General features: G+C 36.2%; 1 protein-coding gene across 6 annotated transcripts in view; it reads right to left on the bottom strand.

Annotated features, from left to right (window-relative positions):
- The window catches only part of sorbs3 (sorbin and SH3 domain containing 3), a 71,299-nt gene that overhangs the window by 7,664 nt on the left and 42,726 nt on the right, over positions 1 to 20,909 (bottom strand). For 5 of the 6 annotated variants that reach the window (XM_067395268.1, XM_067395267.1, XM_067395269.1 and 2 more), the window contains exons 9-18: positions 20,750 to 20,843; positions 16,615 to 16,689; positions 16,050 to 16,160; positions 11,457 to 11,512; positions 9,104 to 9,168; positions 6,148 to 6,197; positions 6,012 to 6,058; positions 5,633 to 5,747; positions 4,224 to 4,349; positions 490 to 993 (exon numbers count right to left, since the gene is read on the bottom strand). In XM_067395268.1, coding sequence (XP_067251369.1) covers positions 490 to 993; positions 4,224 to 4,349; positions 5,633 to 5,747; positions 6,012 to 6,058; positions 6,148 to 6,197; positions 9,104 to 9,168; positions 11,457 to 11,512; positions 16,050 to 16,160; positions 16,615 to 16,689; positions 20,750 to 20,843 — 1,243 coding nt within the window. The remainder of the gene's footprint in view (positions 1 to 489; positions 994 to 4,223; positions 4,350 to 5,632; positions 5,748 to 6,011; positions 6,059 to 6,147; positions 6,198 to 9,103; positions 9,169 to 11,456; positions 11,513 to 16,049; positions 16,161 to 16,614; positions 16,690 to 20,749; positions 20,844 to 20,909) is intronic. The other variant, XM_067395271.1, reaches the window with a different exon arrangement.

Raw genomic sequence — 20,909 nt, forward strand, 5'->3', positions numbered from 1 at the left:
TACAAAAAATGGTAAAACAACAATGTCCGACGATTTTGAAGTTGGAGGAGAAAATTAGATGGAGTTTCTGCCTACATCATGCATGACCTTTCCAACATGATTACGTAATGCGTGGCGCATCGCAGAGCAGTGCAAGATGAACATTTGTGGTTAAAAAGTATATACATTTGTATTTTTTTAGAAAATGACCCATCATGTCACTAGATTCCTCGGCTGGGATCATGTAGAGCCCTTTGAAGCTGCAATTTGGACCTTCAATTTGTACCCCAGTGAAGTCCACTATATGGAGAAAAATCCTGGAACATTTTCCTCAAAAACCATCATTTCTTTTCAGCTGAAGAAAGAAAAACATAAACTTCGATGACATGGGGGTGAGTAAATTATCAGGAAATTTTAATTCTGAAGTGAACTAATACTTAATATGCTCTAGCTAATACACTACAAGTTCATACATGTAAAAAAATTGTAGTGTTGTTTCTCTGCACAAACCTGTGTGATGTACGGAGGGTGCGAGCTGGTGTGCGCTGGCAGTCCCGGGCCCTGCGGACATGTCAGCACATGATTGGAGGGTGACGCAGGTGATCTGGTGTCTTTTTCCAGTGGGTTGTGAGAGTGCAGCAATCCAGTCCAGTTGTTTGTGGGTGGGGTGGATGAAGTGGGGCCAGGTGAGAACAAAAAGTGGTTTGATGGTTTTGGAGAGGTGGGCTGTGCAAGTGAAAGTGGGGAGCGTGATTGGCTGGAGTGTTTGTGAGGTGAAAGCTGGGGTTCAGGGGAGCGTGACAAGGGAGACAGTGGGGAGTGCTGTGGCCGGCCGGGACTGAGGGGCTCTGGGGTAGGAGTGGGAGAAGATGGAAAGTCATCACTGCTTTTAGTGCGGGGCATTTTGTTGACCTGGACGTAGTTGATGGGGAAGATTCCACTTCGGGTGGTGCCAGCGATACGACCCTCCAGCCAGTGATCATCAACACGCCTGATGATTGAGATCACCTCGCCCTGAGACAGAGACCACAAACAGAACAAGAGAGAAGAAAGCTGTTGAAGATGTTTAGGTGTAAAATACCATTGCTTATTCTTTGCAATACTTGACTCTGATTGGTCAGTCGCAGCATTCTGTGGTTAGATATTTGAGTATAATGGTGAAACTCTATCATTTACTATAATTGACTATAATTGTTCCAAGAAAGCATTTTCTCTACATAGCTGTGCTAGTTAGGGCTGAGAGTCGATCACAATAAGATTTGATTTACATGTCTGAACATGACATGATTAAGATTCATTACCCTAATTACCAAACTTAAGCCTTAAAGCAATGGTGCTCAGACTTTTTGACTCCAAGGCTCTACATTGTCCACAGTAATATTCAAACATTCCATGACATGAGCTGTTCATGATTTACTGGAAAAGGATTTTAATACTTATATTTTATAAATGTTTATATATATATATATATATATATATATATATATATATATATATATATATATATATATATATATATATATATATATATATATATATATATATATATATATATATAGTAGGCTAATAATTAGGCCATTTCATATATTCATGTTTTTCAAGACAGTGGAATCCTGGTTCTTTAAAGAAAAAAAATGGTTGAGGGGGTAAATTAAAGAAAAAAATATTTAATTTTTAGTTGTTTTGTCTCATTTTGTTATCTTGAGGTCACCTTGGAATATTGTTGAGACCCCTAGTGGGCCCCGGACCACTGTTTAAAGAGGACCTATAATGCCCCTTTTTACAAGATGTAATATAAGTCTCTGGTGTTCCCAGAATATGTCTGTGAAGTCTCAAAATACCTCACAGATCATTTATTATAGCTTGTCAAATTAGTTTTTTGTGTGGGTCCCTTAAAACTGCAAATGAGCTGCTGCTCCCAGCCTGCTTTCCAGAAGAGGGCGGACTTTTAACAGCTCGCTTTTGGTTGCTCAACAACAACAAAGGTGGAGAATCTCACGCAGCCAAAATGACGATTGTCAGTAACGCTGTTCAGCCTTACATTGTTCAAACCGGAGTCGACACTGATGGAGAGACTGAGGAAGAAGTTACAACTTTTAAAATTCAACTGGAGGTTTCTGAATGGTTAGTGGATACATTTTTGTAGTTGCTGTGGAGTTGATTCAACTCATCGACTAGCATGTGCTGTCATGTTAATCTTTTGTGCAAATCCAGCGTTGAATTGACTCTTGTTTGTAAAGCAGTCCAGGTAAAATGACGGCATGGCAACAACAACTCTTCCTCTTCTCCAAAGCAGCCCAAAATGGCCTCACCCCCTTTGTTGCGTGTTCACGGGAACAGGGTTTATGTACATTTTAGGGTTAGTGATGTCACCAACCTGGGAAGAAGCTTGTTGTAGACCCTACCAGCTGTTTGTTGTAGTCCTTAAAAAGTTCTATAAAAAAATTAAAATCTCCCTTTGCATTGAACTTTGAGTGTCATAACCAGTGGCGGCTGGCCAATAGAGGGCGCTAGGGCGCCGCCCTCCCTGAACCACACACGCAAAATTATAATCATATCAATTATTTAAATATATATTTGTATGATGTAATATATTAGAAAATCATCTGTGGGAAATATGTTTTTTCACAATCACCATATGTCCTCTCTGTGTGCACCACTCAATTTCAGCTGAGGGGCAATCGAGAAATGGCCAAAGGAGGCGGGTCTTTGTAGAATTTAGTCAAATGCCTATTCAATATATAAATATATTCAAGATGTGACATAAAATTTAGCCAATCAGTGTCCTCAATTCTTATCTGCAATGGGCGATTTTTTTGTTGTCGCCCCCAAACTGCTCAAATGAGGGCTTGGCCAGTAGTGGCGCGATTCAAAGCATTCTCTTTGGGTTCCGGGAGGGCTCGCACTAACGTGCTTTCGTCATCATACGTAACCTTAACTTGTGCTGCGATTGATGGACACAAACATACTTCTATTAATATTTTTTTTATGCTGAAGTGACATCCAGTAATTTCTTCAGTGCATTATTTACATTTCACAGATATATTCTCCATCTGCAAATGTTAGAAAGTCGAGAAAATATTTCCATTTTGAAGTCAGGCGTGGACGAGCCTTCAGCAAGCACAAACTTTCGTGAACGAGCGCCGCCGCGCGCATGCGCGCCAAACAGACGGAGTTCAGTATGAGTAAAACACATTTTGCTAAAAATATTTGTAGTTGAAAATTCGTTTTTGTTGGCGAACATAATTATGCCATATGTAGAATTTCGAAAATACAACTAAGTGTATTTGTATGATAGCAGTACATTGTTTCTAGGACAATATTGGGCAGGATGTATTTTTTTTTTTTAATTACAGAATTTTTTTTTTTAGATCCCAGCCCTATGGCATGCTTTAAATAATGAATTTTCCATGTTTTAGATAAGCGGTAATGATACATTATTATATCACTTGTTAAATGATTATTTAACAATAATCCTGTTCATTCCTGCATTTCTAAAACAAAAAATGTTTGCGCGCCACCAAACATTTTTTGCACCAGCCACCACTGGTCATAACTTTGCAGATGTTTATGCTCAAACAGCAACATTACACACTAACTAAAGTTAAAAAAGTGAAATCATAATCAAGGACCCCTTTAAGAACCACTGCCTTAAAGGGATAGTTCACTGTAATGAAAATTGTCACTCATTCACTCATGTCTCCAAACCAGTACGGGTAGGACGAACTATTCTGTTAACATCTAGCAATAGCAATAAATATTCTATGATAATGAATGAATGAATGAATGAATGAATGAATGAATGAATGAATGAATGAATGAATGAGGCATTTATATAGCGCATTCATATGTACTACTGAACACCCGAAGCGCTTTACAATCATATCAGGGGTCTCTCCTCATCCACCACCAGTGTGCAGCATCCACTTGGATGATGCGACGGCAGCCACAGTACAACGGCGCCAGTGCGCTCACCACACACCAGCTGAAGGTGGAGAGGAGAGAGAGTGAAAGAGCCAATTGGAGTTGGGGATTATTAGGAGGCCATGATTGGTAGGGCCTATGGAGGGAATTTGGCCAGGACACCGGGGTACACCCCCACTCTTTACGAGAAGTGCCATGGGATTTTTAACGACCACAGAGAGTCAGGACCTTGGTTCAACGTCTCATCCGAAGGACGGATAATGAACTGTACATGATAAATTAGTTGTAGTGTATGGTACAGTGTTTGATATTTATGGCACCTTTCTAAAGGACAGTTCCACAGGCAGGTCGGCATTGAAGTTGAACAGGGCTATGGCCTCTCCATATTCTAACACCTGGATGGTGGGAGACTTTATTGGAGTGGGCTTCTCTGTTGGAGGAATGATCTGAAAAGAAAAGATAGGAAGGGATATTAATGACAAAAGAAGACAACGAGCAGTGCTTTATTTGCATACACTGGACATTGATTTGACTGCACTGACACTATTGGTTTTAAAGAATTAAAAACTGAATTTATCTTGGCATGGTTAAATAACAAGAGTTCAGTACATGGAAAATACATACAGTGAGTCTCAAACTCCATTGTTTCCTCCTCCTTATATAAATCTCATTTGTTTAAAAGACCTCTGAAGAACAGGCGAATCTCAACATAACACAGACTGTTACGTAACAGTCGGGGTGTACGCCCCCAATACTTGCATATGCCAGCCCATGTTCAAGCATTAGACAAGGGCAGCCAGTATTAATGTCTGGATGTGCAGAGCTGATTCATCAGACTAGGTAAGCAAGCAAGGACAACAGCTAAAAATGGCAGATGGAGCAATAATAACTGACATGATCCATGATTACATGATATTTTTACTGATATTTGTGAATTGTCTTTCTAAATGTTTCGTTAGCATGTTGCTAATGTACTGTTAAATGTGGTTAAAGTTACCATCGTTTCTTAATGTATTCACAGAGACAAGAGCCATCATTATTTTCATTATTAAACAGTCTGTATAATTCATAAACACAACTTCATTCTTTATAAATCTCTCCAACAGTGTGTAATGTTAGCTTTAGCCACGGAGCACTACCAAACTCATTCAGAATCAAATGTAAACATCCAATGTAAACATACCATACTTACGCGATTAGACATGCTGCATGACGAACACTTTGTAAAGAACAATTCTGAGGGTTATATTAGCTGTGTGAACTTTGTGTATGCTGTTAAAGGCAAGTGCGAGGTCCGTGGGCGGGGAGCGTGAGCATTTAAAGGGGCCGCAGCCTAAATCGGCTCATATTTAATGATCCAAAATAGGCAGTTAAAAAAAGAAGTAATAATAAAAAAAATCTATGGGGTATTTTGAGCTGAAACTTCACAGACACATTCAGGGGACACCTTAGACTTATATTACATCTTTTAGAAAGACGTTCTATGGCACCTTAAATCAAAATTAAACTTGAACTGAATTGAGCTGGATGATGACATCGCTGTTTTCTATCTACATGGCTGCTTTACACATTATTGAACTAAACTGACATCAGCTGAATAATGAAACTATTGTCTTTTTTGAGCTGCTTTACATCAGTGATTATTATTTTCCTGTTTATCCCTGTAAAGCTGCTTTGAAACAATCTGCACTGTATAAAGCACTATATAAATAACGGTGACTTGACATACCTCCACATAGCTGGTGGGAAAGATTCCCACTCTCCCATGATGCTCTCCTTCATACCAGTTGGCATCCACCTGCCGGTGTATGTACACAACATCACCTTTTTGTATTGTCAGCTCCCTATGGATGAGATGTCAAGGACAATAATAATGGATTAGGGAAGGTAGGGTTTGTGATTATAAATGTGCTAAAACATAAAATAAATAATAATGAATAACAAATCAGAGAACATTTTATTTTGATTTAATTTTTAATTTATTTTATTTTACTTTTATTTAATTTAATTTATTTTTTGGATTAGACTTCCTCATATCCTACCGTATCCAGTTCTGAAAATAAGCATGACTAATGAAATCTGTGTTGTGTCTTTTGTTTTCTACTTACTTTGGTGACTGTGCTTGGAAATTAAATTTGGCTCGGGCTGCTTTCATCTGTGTAGAAAAAACATGATTTCTTTCTCCAAGTCTGTGTCAAATATGTACTTTCCATCCAAACTTCAAGGAAAGATCAAATACTGTACCTTCCTTTCTTCTTTCTTAGGTGGGAAATCCATGTCTGAAGTTGTGCGACCTGTAGAGGGAAGATAAGACCAGATATCAGCCCATAATAAACCAAAATCTAAAGCATATTTGTGTCTATTATCCACGTTTGTTTGCAATTATTGGTTGCTTCTTTAAGCACTTTTACGTCTCAGGGTGAAGAATGTAGTGATCATGTGAAGTATCTCTAATTATCTTGTCTGCTGCAAATAAACGAATTGCACACCGTAAACTATTGCTTCTGTGCGCACCGGCTGTTAAAGGTGCCCTAGAATCAAAATTTGAATTTACCTCAGCATAGTTAAATAACAAGAGTTCAGTACATGGAATAGACATACAGTGAGTCTCAAACTCCATTGCTTCCTCCTTCTTATATAAATCTCATTTGTTTAAAAGACTTCCGGAAAACACGTGGATCTCAACATAACACAGACTGTTACGTAACAGTCGGGATCATTAATATGTATGACCCCAATATTTGCATATATGCCAGCCCATGTTCAAGGCATTAGACAAGGAAAGGCGGTATTAACGGCTGGATCTGTGCACAGACAAGGTAAGCAAGCAAGAACAACAGCGAAAAATGGCAGATGGAGCAATAATAACTGACATGATCCATGATAGCATGATATTTTTTGTGATATTTGTAAATTGTCTTTCTAAATGTTTCATTAGCATGTTGTTAATGTACTGTTAAATGTGGTTAAAGTTACCATCGTTTCTTACTGTATTCACAGAGACAAGAGCCGTCGCTATTTTTTTTAAATTTTTAAACATGTGCAGTCTGTATAATTCATAAACACAACTTCATTTTTTATAAATCTCTCCAACAGTGTAGCATTAGCCCGTTAGCCACGGAGCATAGCCTCAAACTCATACAGAATCAAACGGAAACATCAAAATAAATACTTTACTCACATAATTCGAAGCATGCATACAGCATGCATGACGAACATCTTGTAAAGATCCATTTGAGGGTTATATTAGCTGTGTGAACTTTGTAAATGCACTGTAATATAGTCGAGAGCTCGTGTGGCAGGGAGCATGCGAATTAAAGGGGCGGTGCGCTGCCAAAATCAGTGTGTAGTCAATGATGCCCCAAAATAGGCAGTTAAAAAAATGTATTAAAAAAAATCTATGGGGTATTTTGAGCTGAAACTTCACAGACACATTCAGGAGACACCTTAGACTTATATTACATCTTGTGAAAAAGCATTCTTGGGCACCTTTAAAACCCTTTTTGTAGCAGGATCATATTTAGCTGTTTAATCCAAACCTTAGTGGAGGATTTATGAGGGAAAGTGGGGTTTTATAGACCGTCTTTGATCAGTAAATCTCCTATGTCAGGGTATGTTGATCAGTATTTCAAAACATGTAAAATTATATCACAGTTTGGGATCAGTAAGATTGCTGACCAAGTATTTGAAGGTTGAGCAGCAAGATCATTGGCTGCTGATACAGCAGAAACCAGTTAGCTGTGCCCTATAGAGAACGATGTGATTGCAAGCGGATAGAGTTAAAGGATTAGTTCACTTTCGAATCAAAATTACCCCAAGCTTTACTCATCCTCAAGCCATCCTAGGTGTATATGACTTTCTTCTTTCTGATGAACACAATCTGAGATATTTTAATAAATATCCTGACGCATCCGAACTTTATAATGGCAGTGAACAGAGGTCATAAGTATGAGCTGAAGAAAGTGCTTCCATCCACATCTATCCATCATAAACATACTCCACATGGCTCCAGGGGGTTAATAAAGACCTTCTGAAGTGAAGCGATGTGTTTGTGTAAAAAAATATCCATATTTAACAAGATATAAAGTAAAATATCTAGCTTCCGCCAAACCAGCCTCCCTTATTCAAGTTAAGAAGAAACTGTAAACTGGCGTCGCATCAGTTACACTTTTTCAGTAAGTTGAATAGGGAAGGCATGGACATAGCATAAGCTTTTTGAAATGCAAGAGTTTTACACTTTCTTTGTACATTGAATATAGAAGGCAGTCTGGCGGAAGCTAGATATTTTACTTCATAACTTTTTAAATGATTTTTTTTTTTTTTTAACACAAACACATCACTTCGCTTCAGAATGCCTTTATTAACCCACCGGAGCCATGTTGAGTAAACGTTGGTGGATGGATGTGGATGGATGCAATTTCCTTTAGCTCGGATGCGTCAGGATATTTATTAAAATATCTCAGATTGTGTTCATCAGAAACAAGAAAGTCATATACACCTATCATGGCTTAAGGGTGAGTAAAGCTTGGGCTAATTTTCATTTGAAAGTGAACTAATCCTTTCAGGACCTATCAGCTTGCGCAATCTGGAGTTTCATGACAGAACTTTGCATTTCACAATATTTAATGTATTTTTTATCAAATACAGTTTGTCATTTTAGGTTTCAGAAGGGTGCTCGCGAACGCTCTCTTTGCGGACGATATGCGCCCTCAATGAGCACTTTTGCAAAGTCCGCACTGAGACGAGCTCCACAGCAGACTTCTACCCAACAGTCAAAGATGCATTAGATCACGAGGGCTTAGGGCTCCATTTTGGACAGGGCCTTTGAAGACTTAATCCATATTATCTTGTGTCGAATCATTAAAAATGTTTTGCTCAAGACCGTTTAAATGGGCCTCCAGCTCTGCACACATTAATGTGTTTAGAGTGACAGACTCTTTCTCCATTAATCTCCAGGAAAACCAACTGGAAAGATCTAATCTGCAATCAAGACCTCCATCCTGCTCCTTGTTGCACACATCCTGTCCTGATGAATTGTGATTGACTTCATTTGTTTTGCTCATTTCACAGAAACACGTTTACTTTGTATTAATTGTGCAAAGAAACCTTGGGGAATGAGAGGAGAGGAAAAGACTGGCAAGAAGTACAAGAAAATAAGAAATAGAGGACAGGAGGGGATAGGAAGATGACTGTATCTTACCATCAGCATGCATAAAGCTAGCTGTTGTGCCCTGCTTTACAGCAGAGCAGGGGATTATGGGATAGCTGGAAAAGAAAAACAAAATTATCATATAATCCCATATAAATGAAGAACACTGAAGTCAAAAACACGGTGAGGTGAAAGTTCACATCTAATACACTGACATAATTACTTAAAAATAATTATTAGTTATTAGTAAGGAAGAAAAAGATTTCTTTCATGTCTCAGATAGCATAGATTAAATGGAGATCAATCTGATTTTTCTCCAAAGAAAAAAACAATAATTTCAGATGTGTCTTCAGATGAAATCTGAAACATAGTGCTCAAATTTGACATGCAAGGCACCAAAATCTGCAATCAAAATGAACAAGTATTCCAACATTTGTCATCAAAAACTTCCATGACCAAACAATTTAAGCTATTCACACTCATTTGTCAGCTCTATATTCAACCATTTCATATTTATTTCTATTTTAAATAAATAAATAAATGAAGACAACATTGACACACAAATGAACAACACAGATCTCAGTCTCCTGAGCTTTAAGCAATAAACCTTCCTCTGAGTTACATGGGAGACTCAAGGAAGACAGGAAGAATTCCATATAAAACAACAGATGGTCTGTTTCAGCTATGAGGATCCAGTTTCAATTATGGGAATATTTATGAATATGTGACAAACCTAACTAATGGTGGAGGTTTCTGCGGCTCTAAACATCTTTAAAATATAATACCGTGCAAGATAATACTGTATATACAGAGGGAAAAAAAGATTTTTGCTGTTTGTTCAAATAACTTAATTAAAATGAGCTAAAGCAACACAATTCCTACACATTTTGCCCTAACTTAATATCATTGTGTTTGATCCACTTATCTAATATTGAAGTTTACTTAATCCATTTGTGTTATGATTACATGAATGAATTTTGTGCCATTAACTGAAAATGGGCAGTGCTTGTAAGTTCCCAGCATGCATTGCATATGGCTGGATCAAGACAGAAAATGTTTAAAAATTAGATGTTATTTTATGTGTTTTGCAGTAAACGGGGGATGCTTGATAGTGTTTAATAGTGTTCAGTTTTCACTTATATTGGAATTAATAGAATGTTTTACTGGGTTCACTGTGTTTTAAAACATCTCTTGATAAGTTTTTTATCCCAAATAGTTTTTACTCGTTTTAAACATAAAAAAATGTGCCTTTTTAACAATATTTATACATACTACTGATTTTTTTTTTCTTGTAGGTATGAATGTTTGACAATGTATTGTATAATATGTGTTATATCAAAAACGATGTTGATAAAATGGCAGCTAATTCTTTAACGCAACAACCAGTTAACAAGTTTTCAGCCCCAGGGTTATTAATCGTTTCAGAAAGAGGAAAGCTGTAAAACTGTCCTCACTCTGTATCATTTTTGTAGCAGCAGGGGCATTTATGGCATTTTGAAGGTGGGGAGGTAGTCAGCAGGGGGCTGAAGGGGGCAGAAAACATCAACATGCCACAGAAAAACAGAGTGAGAACTCAAGAATGTGTCAGATCCAGTGAGATACGGGCCCCTAGTGAGTAAATACTGAAGCTAAAGGTGTCAGAATGGGCATGAACATCTGAAGTACTGGCCTGGAAGGACCAAACTTTGCCTTTTATAGCTCTGCTGTGTCAAAGCACATAAAGGGGGAATAACAGCTTGTGGAGCAGCGATGCAGCAGAACAACTGTGGAGACACAGACATCTAAACTGTGTCTAATACAGTATGAGTACCATTACTGTACCACTTTATTAACAGGATGAACAAGGTCAAGCATGTGAGTAAAGACTGAGACATCCTCAATTTGATCACACTTAGACACTCTCACAAATACACAAACGCAGACACACAAAGAGCTCAGCATGGGGTCGGGTATGTGGGCCGCCAGCCAAAGAGTCAACAATTAACCAATCAGACGAGGAGACAGGCAGGGCATGTCATATGACCTTAATAAGAGACTGAAAACAACAGAGAATCTACAGCATGTGTCACAGTGTATTATCATTAATCAGATTGATGCATTATCAGAAATTATTTCTACAGAACAGACCAAAGACGATAAAAACACTGACGGATTTTTGTACTTCTGGCCTTGTCAAAAGATTAAACTACTTCATCCCACCTGTTCACTTATAGAGGACTTTAATATTGTACTGTAATGGTACATATAAGATACAACAACAATTACTAAGACTGACCCTATCCTAAGATTGCATTTGTATTAAAACCTATTTTTAAAAAGTTAATTTATGAGGTTTTGTTATATTTGGCTGGCTTTTAGGAACAGATTTCCCCCAAAGTATTATTAAGTAAACTCAGAGACATACCTGTTTTCTTGTCTGTTCTCTTCTGTTCTTGTGGCTGCTGTGTTGGCTTTAGCTCCCTGAAAACAGAAATCACAATTTCATTCACCTAACACACATGAACTCTCCCAAAGACACAGTTCAACAGGAGCATTTGGGAGTAGCTCGAAAGCAATCTCAAGAGGCGGTGACCATTCCTGCACGGAGAGCTGCACTGCTCCCCTGGGTCCTATACTCCATCTATTTAGCATTGCATTGTAAAACTGAATGAGATGAAACTGGTGATGTAGTCAGCTAAGATTTCCACAGTTTGTAATTCACAAGCACATGGGGACCCATAAAGCCTTGAACAGTGTAGGGGCTAACACATTACAAGTAATGTAATCAGATTACTTTTTCAAGTAACTAGTAAAGTAACACATTCATTTTTCAATTTACAACAGAATATCTAAGTTACTTTTTCAAATAAGTAGCGCAAGTTACTTTTTCACATTTATTGACTGACAGCTCTCCTGTCCCCATGTTAAGAGAAATAAAGTGTTGTGTGCGCTGTTTAAACTTGATGGTTATTGTAGTTTTAGACTAAATGTGAACATGCATTTACTCATCTTAAATCAATCCTGTAATAATTAACTATATTATATATAATTACACAAATATACTTTATGTATTTAATCTCACTTTATTAACCAGTGTCTTTGCTTCTGACCTTGAATGATCTAATTCAACAATACTAATAAGCAAAAAATACTTTAGATTAGATTTAGAAATAAGAAAGTTGAACTTCCTTGTGCTGGTATCCTATTCATCTTTAATCCAGAATGGCAGCACAGCTGAAAGGTTTGTCTGAGCTGCACCCTCTGGGCGTAAATATGCATTTCCTTGAACCTGAGGCTCATTTTTTTCACTTTCAGTGTAAAAGGGCCTTAACATTTGCATATATTATTAAAAAAACAAACAAGCAAGCCCAGCCCTGGTGAGAAAAAGTAATGCAAAAGTAATGTAATGTATTACTTTCCATAAAAAGTAATTAAGAAACGTAATTAGTTACTTTTTCAGAGAGTAATGCACTATTGTAATGCATTTCTTTTAAAAGTAACTTTCCCCAACACTGGCCTTGAACAATTAAAGCAAGGTGTAGTATTCGTTGAGCCAAAAACTAATTTTCGATTGAAGGAATTGTTCAAATTTAAGTTAATAGCAATTTAAATATATAAATGCAAGTGGGTTTTGGCAGTGGCATGTAACGCAGTCACTCTTACTAGCCACTTTGGAGGGTTGAATGTATATATATATATATATATATATATATATGTATATATATATATAATACATACATTTTTTCATTTGTAATCTTTTAAAAAGGCATCTGAAATAAACTAAGTGCAATGTACTGTTGTCAAAAGTATAGATTTTTCAATACATACTGAAATATAACTTAACAATAACTTCCAATAGCCATTTTCTGCAGAATAGATACACAATACCAGCTGTGCTTTCTCGCTCTCTCATCTCTCTGACAGTGAGTTGACACACAAACCCTCCCCTCATTCACTCTTTTCATTTTCTCCGAATGAATATTGTTTGTGTTACAGGGCTTGAATTTCGGTGTGGGATTACTCGTATTGCGCATAATTTTACTCATTTCATATAAAAACATAAAAAATTATGTTTTAAGTGAACGTAAACAGTTGAGAAAGAAAATGCATGTGTAAAAGTATAATGGATCTGTGCGTCAGTTCTTAAAGGGTTAGTTCACCCAAAAATGAAAATTATGTCATTAATGACTCACCATCATGTTGTTCCAAACCCGTAAGACCTCCGTTCATCTTCGGAACACAGTTTAAGATATTTTCGATTTATTTCGAGAGCTTTCTGTCCCCTCCATTGAAAATGTATGTACGGTATACTGTCCATGTCCAGAAAGGTAATTAAAAACATCATCAAAGTAGTCCATGTGACATCAGAGGGTTAGTTAGAATTTTTTGAAGCATCGAAAATACATTTTGGTCCAAAAAATAACAAAAACTACGACTTTATTCAGCATTGTCTTCTCTTCCGGAATCCTTTCCATTGAATTGATTCCATTGAATCCTTTCATCTGTCGGCGTTGGTAATGCACTTTTACGTCTCCGTGGTTGTTTTTGGCGATTAGGACATCCACGACATTTTGAAGCATCGAAAATAAATTTTGGTCCAAAAATAACAAAAACTACGACTTTATTCAGCATTGTCTTCTCTTCCGGGTCTGTTGTATATATCCGCTTTCACTCCACAGTGACGCTGCTTCTTCTTCTTTCCTGTTTTACTGTGGTTGGCATCCAGCTTATTGGTGCATTACCGCCCCCTTCTGCTCTGGAGTGTGTTTCACGACTCCGCAGTGACGCTGCTGATGTAAGACGCTGCTGACGTGTTATCTGCTGCGCCCGAGCTTCGTTTACAGTCTGAACACGCTGTATTCAAGCTATTCTACATTGTTTGTATTTTGGTATTGCTATATTTTTTAAAATGGTGCGTAAGTGTGCATGTCGCGGATGTCCTAATCGCCAAAAACAACCTCGGCGACGTAAAAGTGCATTACCAACGCCGACAGATGAAAGGATTCAATGGAATCAATTCAATGGAAAGATGAATTGATTGTGAAGATGAACGGAGGTCTTACGGGTTTGGAACGACATGAGGGTGAGTCATTAATGACATAATTTTCATTTTTGGGTGAACTAACCCTTTAAAGTGCAATTATGAGATAAAATTAAAATCTCTATAGTGCAGTTTTTCCTCATTTTATCAATGTCAAAATTGTGCCCAGTAAAAATGCTGAGTTATATATACAACCAAAGACAAATATTTGTCTTTTTTAGGTCTTAATTTATTTTTACTTTATTTATGTGTGTTTGGAAAGACATGAAGGACAGGTGATGACAGAATTAATATTTTTGTGTGAACTGTCTCCTTAAGAACCACAGAAAGAGAGACATGGCAAGGAAAGGCTCAAATAAACACGCCTGGGATTTAAAGAGCAGACATTGTGCAGGCTGGCGTGATTCAAACTCAAGATCAGCAGTGGGCGGCTGCAGACTTTGGCTGTTCAGCATGACAGGAAGTGACAGAGAGCATCAGCATGCACAGCTGTCAGATTAGGGCCTACATCCAGCGACCTGAAGCACACTGGCAGGAAGGTAACAGCACTGGCCAGAAATGGAGAAAAAGCCTTTGACTTTTTTTGGCACAACAAGTATGAGATTAAGACTAATACCGTGTCTGAAGGGTGAAGAATTTTAAAGAAATCAATGAGGTCATAATGGATGACTAAAGTCTGTCTAGAAGTCCAAAAAGATTTAAAAACCATTTAAAAAGATTGATACAGTACGTTAAACACAACTTCTCAAATTATCACTGTCTTATCTAACTGCACTGTCTCTGTTTTTCTTTGACGCTCACTCTCTAAAACTTTGAGAAAAGTATTTTAGGATTGAAATGAACAGGCCACATACCACAAGAAGTTGAACTGAAGAAGCTGTTTGTACTTATATATATATATACTACCGCTCAAAAGTTTGGGATTGGTAAGATTTTTAATGTTTTTAAAAGAAGTTTTGTCTGCTCACCAAGGCTTAATTTATTTAATTAAAAATACAGTAAAAACAGTTATATTGTGGTAAAATTATTATGATTTAAAATAACTGTTTTCAATTTGAATATATTTTACAGAGTAATTTATTCTCGTGTTGGCAAAGCTGAATTTTCAGCATCACTACTCCAGTCTTCAGTGTCACATGATCCTTCAGAAATCATTCTAATATGACGATTAGTTCCTCAAGAAATATTTGTTATTATTATCAATGTTGAAAACAGTTGTGTACTTTTTTTCAGGACTCCTTGATGAATATAAAGTTCAAAAGAACAGCATTTATCTAAAATACAAAGCTTTTGTAACATTTTACACTAGCGTTCAAAAGTTTGGGGTCAGTAAGAATTTTTGTTTTATTTTTTTTGAGAAGAAATTAAAGAAATTAATACTTTTATTCAGCAAGGATGCATTAAATCAATCAAAAGTGACAGTAAAGACATTTATAATGTTACAAAAGATTAGAATTCAGATAAACGCTGTTCTTTTGAACTTTCTATTCATCAAAGAATCCTGAAAAAAAATATTGTACACAAATATTTTGTACAATTGTAAACAATAAATGTTTCTTGAGCAGCAAATTGATATATTAGAATGATTTCTGAAGGATCATGTGACACTGAAGATTGGATTAACGAGGCTGAAAATTCAGCTTTGCCAACACAATAATAAATTACATTTTAAAATATTTTCAAATAGAAAACATCATTTTAAATTATTAAACAATTAAACAATATTACTGTTTTTACTGTATTTTTAATTAAGTAAATGCACCCTTGGTGAGCAGACGAAACTTCTTTTAAAAACATAAAAAATCTTACCGATCCCAAACTTTTGAGCGGTAGTATATATATATATATATATATATATATATATATATATATATATATATATATATATATATATATATATATATATATATATACACACACATACATATACTCTTATGTATGCAGATGAGTGGAATCTGTAGAAGGGAGGGTCAGTACCTCACCCCTGCCTCGCCGCTGCTGCTGCTTCTGTGACAGTTTCCTCTCCAGACCACGAATGTCTGAGTCCAGCTCCGCCTCAAAGCGGTTCAGCTCCGACACCAGTGTCGCCTAGACGACAGCATGACAACATGCATGCTATGAATTTTTATGTAAAACTACTGGTGTGGACACACAAATCTAAATGTAATCTGGGACTTCATGCGATTTCATGTTAATGGAACTTTAACAGTGTAAAAATCACAAGGTATTTGGAAATTCCTAAAACACAGCATAATAAATGGCGATAGAGTGCGTCTCCAGTATTTGCAGAAAAGAATGTCAGAAAATGAATAGCCTTCATTTATTCGGATTATGCTAATAACGCAAGAATATTCCAACAGCAATGAATTATCATGAAATATCTATGCATGTAAACATTGTATATTGTAACAAATGTACCTTTAAAAATGACATTTTAAACAGTATTACATTTACATAAAATAAAAATCTATAATTGGGATTCGCTTTTAATATAATAATAGAACACAGATTGTCAGAAAGCGAGATATGTTCAGACACTCACCTCTATGGATGGAGACTGGGATTGAGGTTTCACTGGGATGTGATATAAAGGCAGCTGTGACTCAGACCTCAGAGACTAAAAACAAATCAAATACCAACTGAGACTACAACATCATACAATATAAAACACATAAAGAGCAGAATTCAATGGCAGCTAACAACCTTACTGAAGCCAAGTCAGACATCCAGAACACCTTAAGACATGATAAGCGATGTCATCTTTCAAATATGTTAACAAAGCAAAGCTGTCTTTAGTAGATGAGATCATGAGATGATAGCTGTCACATTAAGGCAAATGAGGGAAAATAGAATGAAAAGAAGAAACAGCACTTGACAACCTGAAAACCATGGTGCTTTTAAATCACACAAGCGGTTAACAGGTTTAATACGAATCACAAGACAGCCCTCCTTCACACAGCTCCACAACTGGAGATGAAACAATAGATTCTTTTATTCTCTTATACACACAGAGCCAGACATAAAGTCAGTCATAAACAATCAGGAGTCCTGACAAACATCTTAATCTGAGAATTTTCAGAGAATTTATGTTAACTAATCATCTAAATTCTCTCATGGCCCCCGAATGACACTAGTTTATAGGTCTCTGTGATGAAAATCTGATTCATAATTACTGATGCAGTGTTTTGAATTTTTTTTTTGCTTTGTTTTGCAGAAAACACAAACATTCAGTACAACTACAGAATACAGGAACTCATACTTTATATTTCTCTTACCATCATGTCTCTTTGTCATGTTATTAGTGAAACTATTTGGACATTCATAATAAAACTTTTTTTTTGAGCATTGGACAACCTTGTCTATTGTCATACACAAGCTTTTCTCATTGATTAACATATAGTAAATAACATTACAGAAATGTATTATCCTACACTGTCAGAAGAAAAAATTGCAAGAATTTTATTTTTAGGGGTAGTCTTAAAGGGACAACTTTGTACTCTATCTACCCCTAAAAGGTGCATAGATTATTAGCACCTTAGAGTAGTAACGTTTACTTTCAAAGGGTAATGTACTTATATGAAACTATGAACATTCTGTGTACCTTATTAGTGTAGGTAAATGTACAAAGACATCCCTTTAATAAGGTTACTGCCCCATGACAAACTGTTGTACCGCTAAAGGTGCCATTTTTACAAGTTTTTTCAGATTTAAGTAAAGTAATTAAAACTTAAGTCTGCACATACTAAAAATCTTTTACACTGCTTTTCACTAAAAAAAAGGTTTGTTAACAGTAACAAATTAAACAAACAAAAAAAGCTGAACAATGCCACTATTTTGTTGTACAGCCAAAATGATGATCATGAGTCATGAATCATTTTCCTGTAATCACTTTAAAGCTGCTTTGAAGCTATCTGTATTGTATAAAGCACTATATAAATACAGATGACTTGACTTTTTTACATTTATTGTGTGTTTATACTTTTTGTGGAATATACACAAATTATATTATCTATATATTATATTAAGATATTATCTATATAAGAGGAACACATGAATTGTCCAATAAACTGTCAACTTTAATTGCTGATTCTTAAGGATTTTAAATGTAGTATTATTTTAAAGGTGCCCTAGAATGCTTTTTCACAAGATGTAATATATGTCTAAGGTGTCCACTGAATGTGTCTGTGAAGTTTCAGCTCAAAATACCCCATCGATTTTTTTTAAATTAATTTTTGTCACGACCTATTTTGGGGCATCATTATAAATGCGCCGATTCAGGATGCTTCCCCTTTAAATCCTCGCGCTCTCCGCCCGCGAGCTCGCGACTCTATAATATATTGCATAAACAAAGTTCACACAGCTAATATAACCCTCAAATGGATCTTCACAAAATGTTCGTCATGCGTGCTGCATGTACATTTAAGTACAGTATTTATTTGGATGTTTACATTTCATTCTGAATGAGTTTGATAGTATGCTCCGTGGCTAACAGGCTAAAGCTAACGTTTCACACTGTTGGAGAGATTTATAAAGAATGAAGTTGTGTTTATGAATTATACAGACTGCAAGTGTTTAAAAATGAAAATAGTGATGGCTCTTGTCTCCGTGAATAGAGTAAGAAATTATGGTAACTTTAACGACATTTAACAGTACATTAGCAACATGCTAATGAAACATTTATAAAGACAATTTACAAATATCACTAAAAATATCATGTTATCATGGATCATGTCAGTTACTATTGCTCCATCTGCCATTTTTCGCTATTGTCCTTGCCTGCTTATCTAGTCTGATGATTCAGCTGTGCAACTTCAGACGTTAATACTGGCTGCCCTTGTCTAATGCCTTGAATGGCTGGCATATGCAAATATTTGGGGCGTACATATTAATGATCCTGACTGTTACGTAACAGTTGGTGTTATGTTGAGATTCGCCTGTTCTTCAGAGGTCTTTTAAACAAATCAAATTTACATAAGAAGGAAGAAACAATGGTGTTTGAGACTCACTGTATGTCATTTTCATGTCCTGAACTCAAGGTAAATTACATTTTCAATTCTATGGCACCTTTAAATGTAGTAATAGGGCAAATGATCATGTACAATATATTAATTATCAGCCAATACTGATAAATTAAAAATGTCTAACATCAGCCCACAACTGATATTGTAGCAATATATTATGAATATCTAATTAGTTAGTAAAGCTAATATCATAATTTCTTCTAATTTCATTTTGTATGTTTTTAGAGCCTAAGCTCGACTGGAGAGAATGTAGCAAAATAGGTATATTTTATATGAAAACATTATCCTTATTTCCTGGGCTCTACTCATCCAGACAGAAGCATAAATTGTACTACAATTACTGTATGTGTTTTACAGTTATTTACGTATTTTTGCATTCTTTGCATAATTACACAAATGGAATCTTACCTTATGCATTCTTTGATGTATTTAGATTTTATTCATCTCATACTGAATAAAAATGTGAAACATCTATAAGCTCATTTAGCCCCTTTCACACATAGAGTCTATACTGATAAATTACCGGTAAGTTACCATTAGAGATCATGTGTTAACATGACCTTTTCAAAAATACCAGCAAATCAGATCTGGCAATTTTCCAGTATTAGAAGTTATTACCAGCAAATTACTGGTATCATGAACAAAGAATGAAGATTACGGGTATGAGCATGTACAAGGTCAGAATGCGATGACGTAAGAAGTTTGCTTTGGACCAATCATAAATCTCTGTCAAAACTGTTTACTGTAAGTTCCACTGCTTTTAATTGTTTTTCTATGTAAACATGCGCTAGACAGACATCTGACCATTGTGTTGCATCTCGCACTCAAGACCCTGCCTTCTTTTTAATTCATAAGCGCTCTGGCCCTGTTACTACTGTGTATTATAGTGATTGCGCTACAATAATTATTCATTTTAAGGAATACTAAATGTTTTTGTGCAAGTAAGGTGAGTAAATTCATGTTCACATTTAGTCTAGAACTACAATAACCATCATATTTACACAGCACACAACACCTGCTGTCAGAGTTGTCAGTTAATAAATGTGAAAAAGTAACTTGCGTTTCTTATTTGAAAAAGTAACAGATATTTTGTTGTAAATTAAAAAAAGTAATGCATTACTTTACTAGTTGAAAAAGTAATCTGATTACATATTTTGTAATGCATAACCCCCAACACTGCCTTTGGAAAAGCTCATCTCACCCTGATTCTGCCCAGCAGGACGGGCACAACTACTGTACTTTCCCCAGCGCTTTCTCAATCACTCAATCTTTTATGGAATGCCACCCATTTTAAAAAGTGGGTGTTAAATTAAATTTCAAAAAGCCAAATTCAAGCACATTGTATGAACCCTAACCTGAACTGTAACTATCAATGTCAAGATTTCCCCCCACTTCTAGTATTCAGTCAAACCCCCTCACAAAAGCCAGTGGACAGGAACAAAAGGGCATTCAACAGAGACAATAATGCTTTGGACAACTGGCAAACTAAAAAAAAAAAAATCTGGATACTTTTTAGCTTAAACTTTTTCCTACAACTCATTATAATACACAGACCCCACCAGTCTTTTTTCATGTTTAAATGACAATATTTCTTATTAAACTGCCTGAAGAGGTTGTCAGATGCTCAGCTGATGGTGGATGACAGCTGTCTCTTACCTTGTTACGATCTTCTACCACTTCTCCCTTTCCAGGCTCAAACTCAAAAATACTCTTTGGTTCTGGAGGCTTCCCTGTATCGCCCAGATCAGCCCTGTAACAAAAGACAGGCCACTTTACTACGCAATCATTGCTGGTTCTTGCAGCAACAGATCCTAAC

The sequence above is a fragment of the Chanodichthys erythropterus genome, chromosome 9 (genome assembly GCF_024489055.1).
Source record: "Chanodichthys erythropterus isolate Z2021 chromosome 9, ASM2448905v1, whole genome shotgun sequence".
Classification (NCBI taxonomy): Eukaryota; Metazoa; Chordata; class Actinopteri; order Cypriniformes; family Xenocyprididae; genus Chanodichthys; species Chanodichthys erythropterus.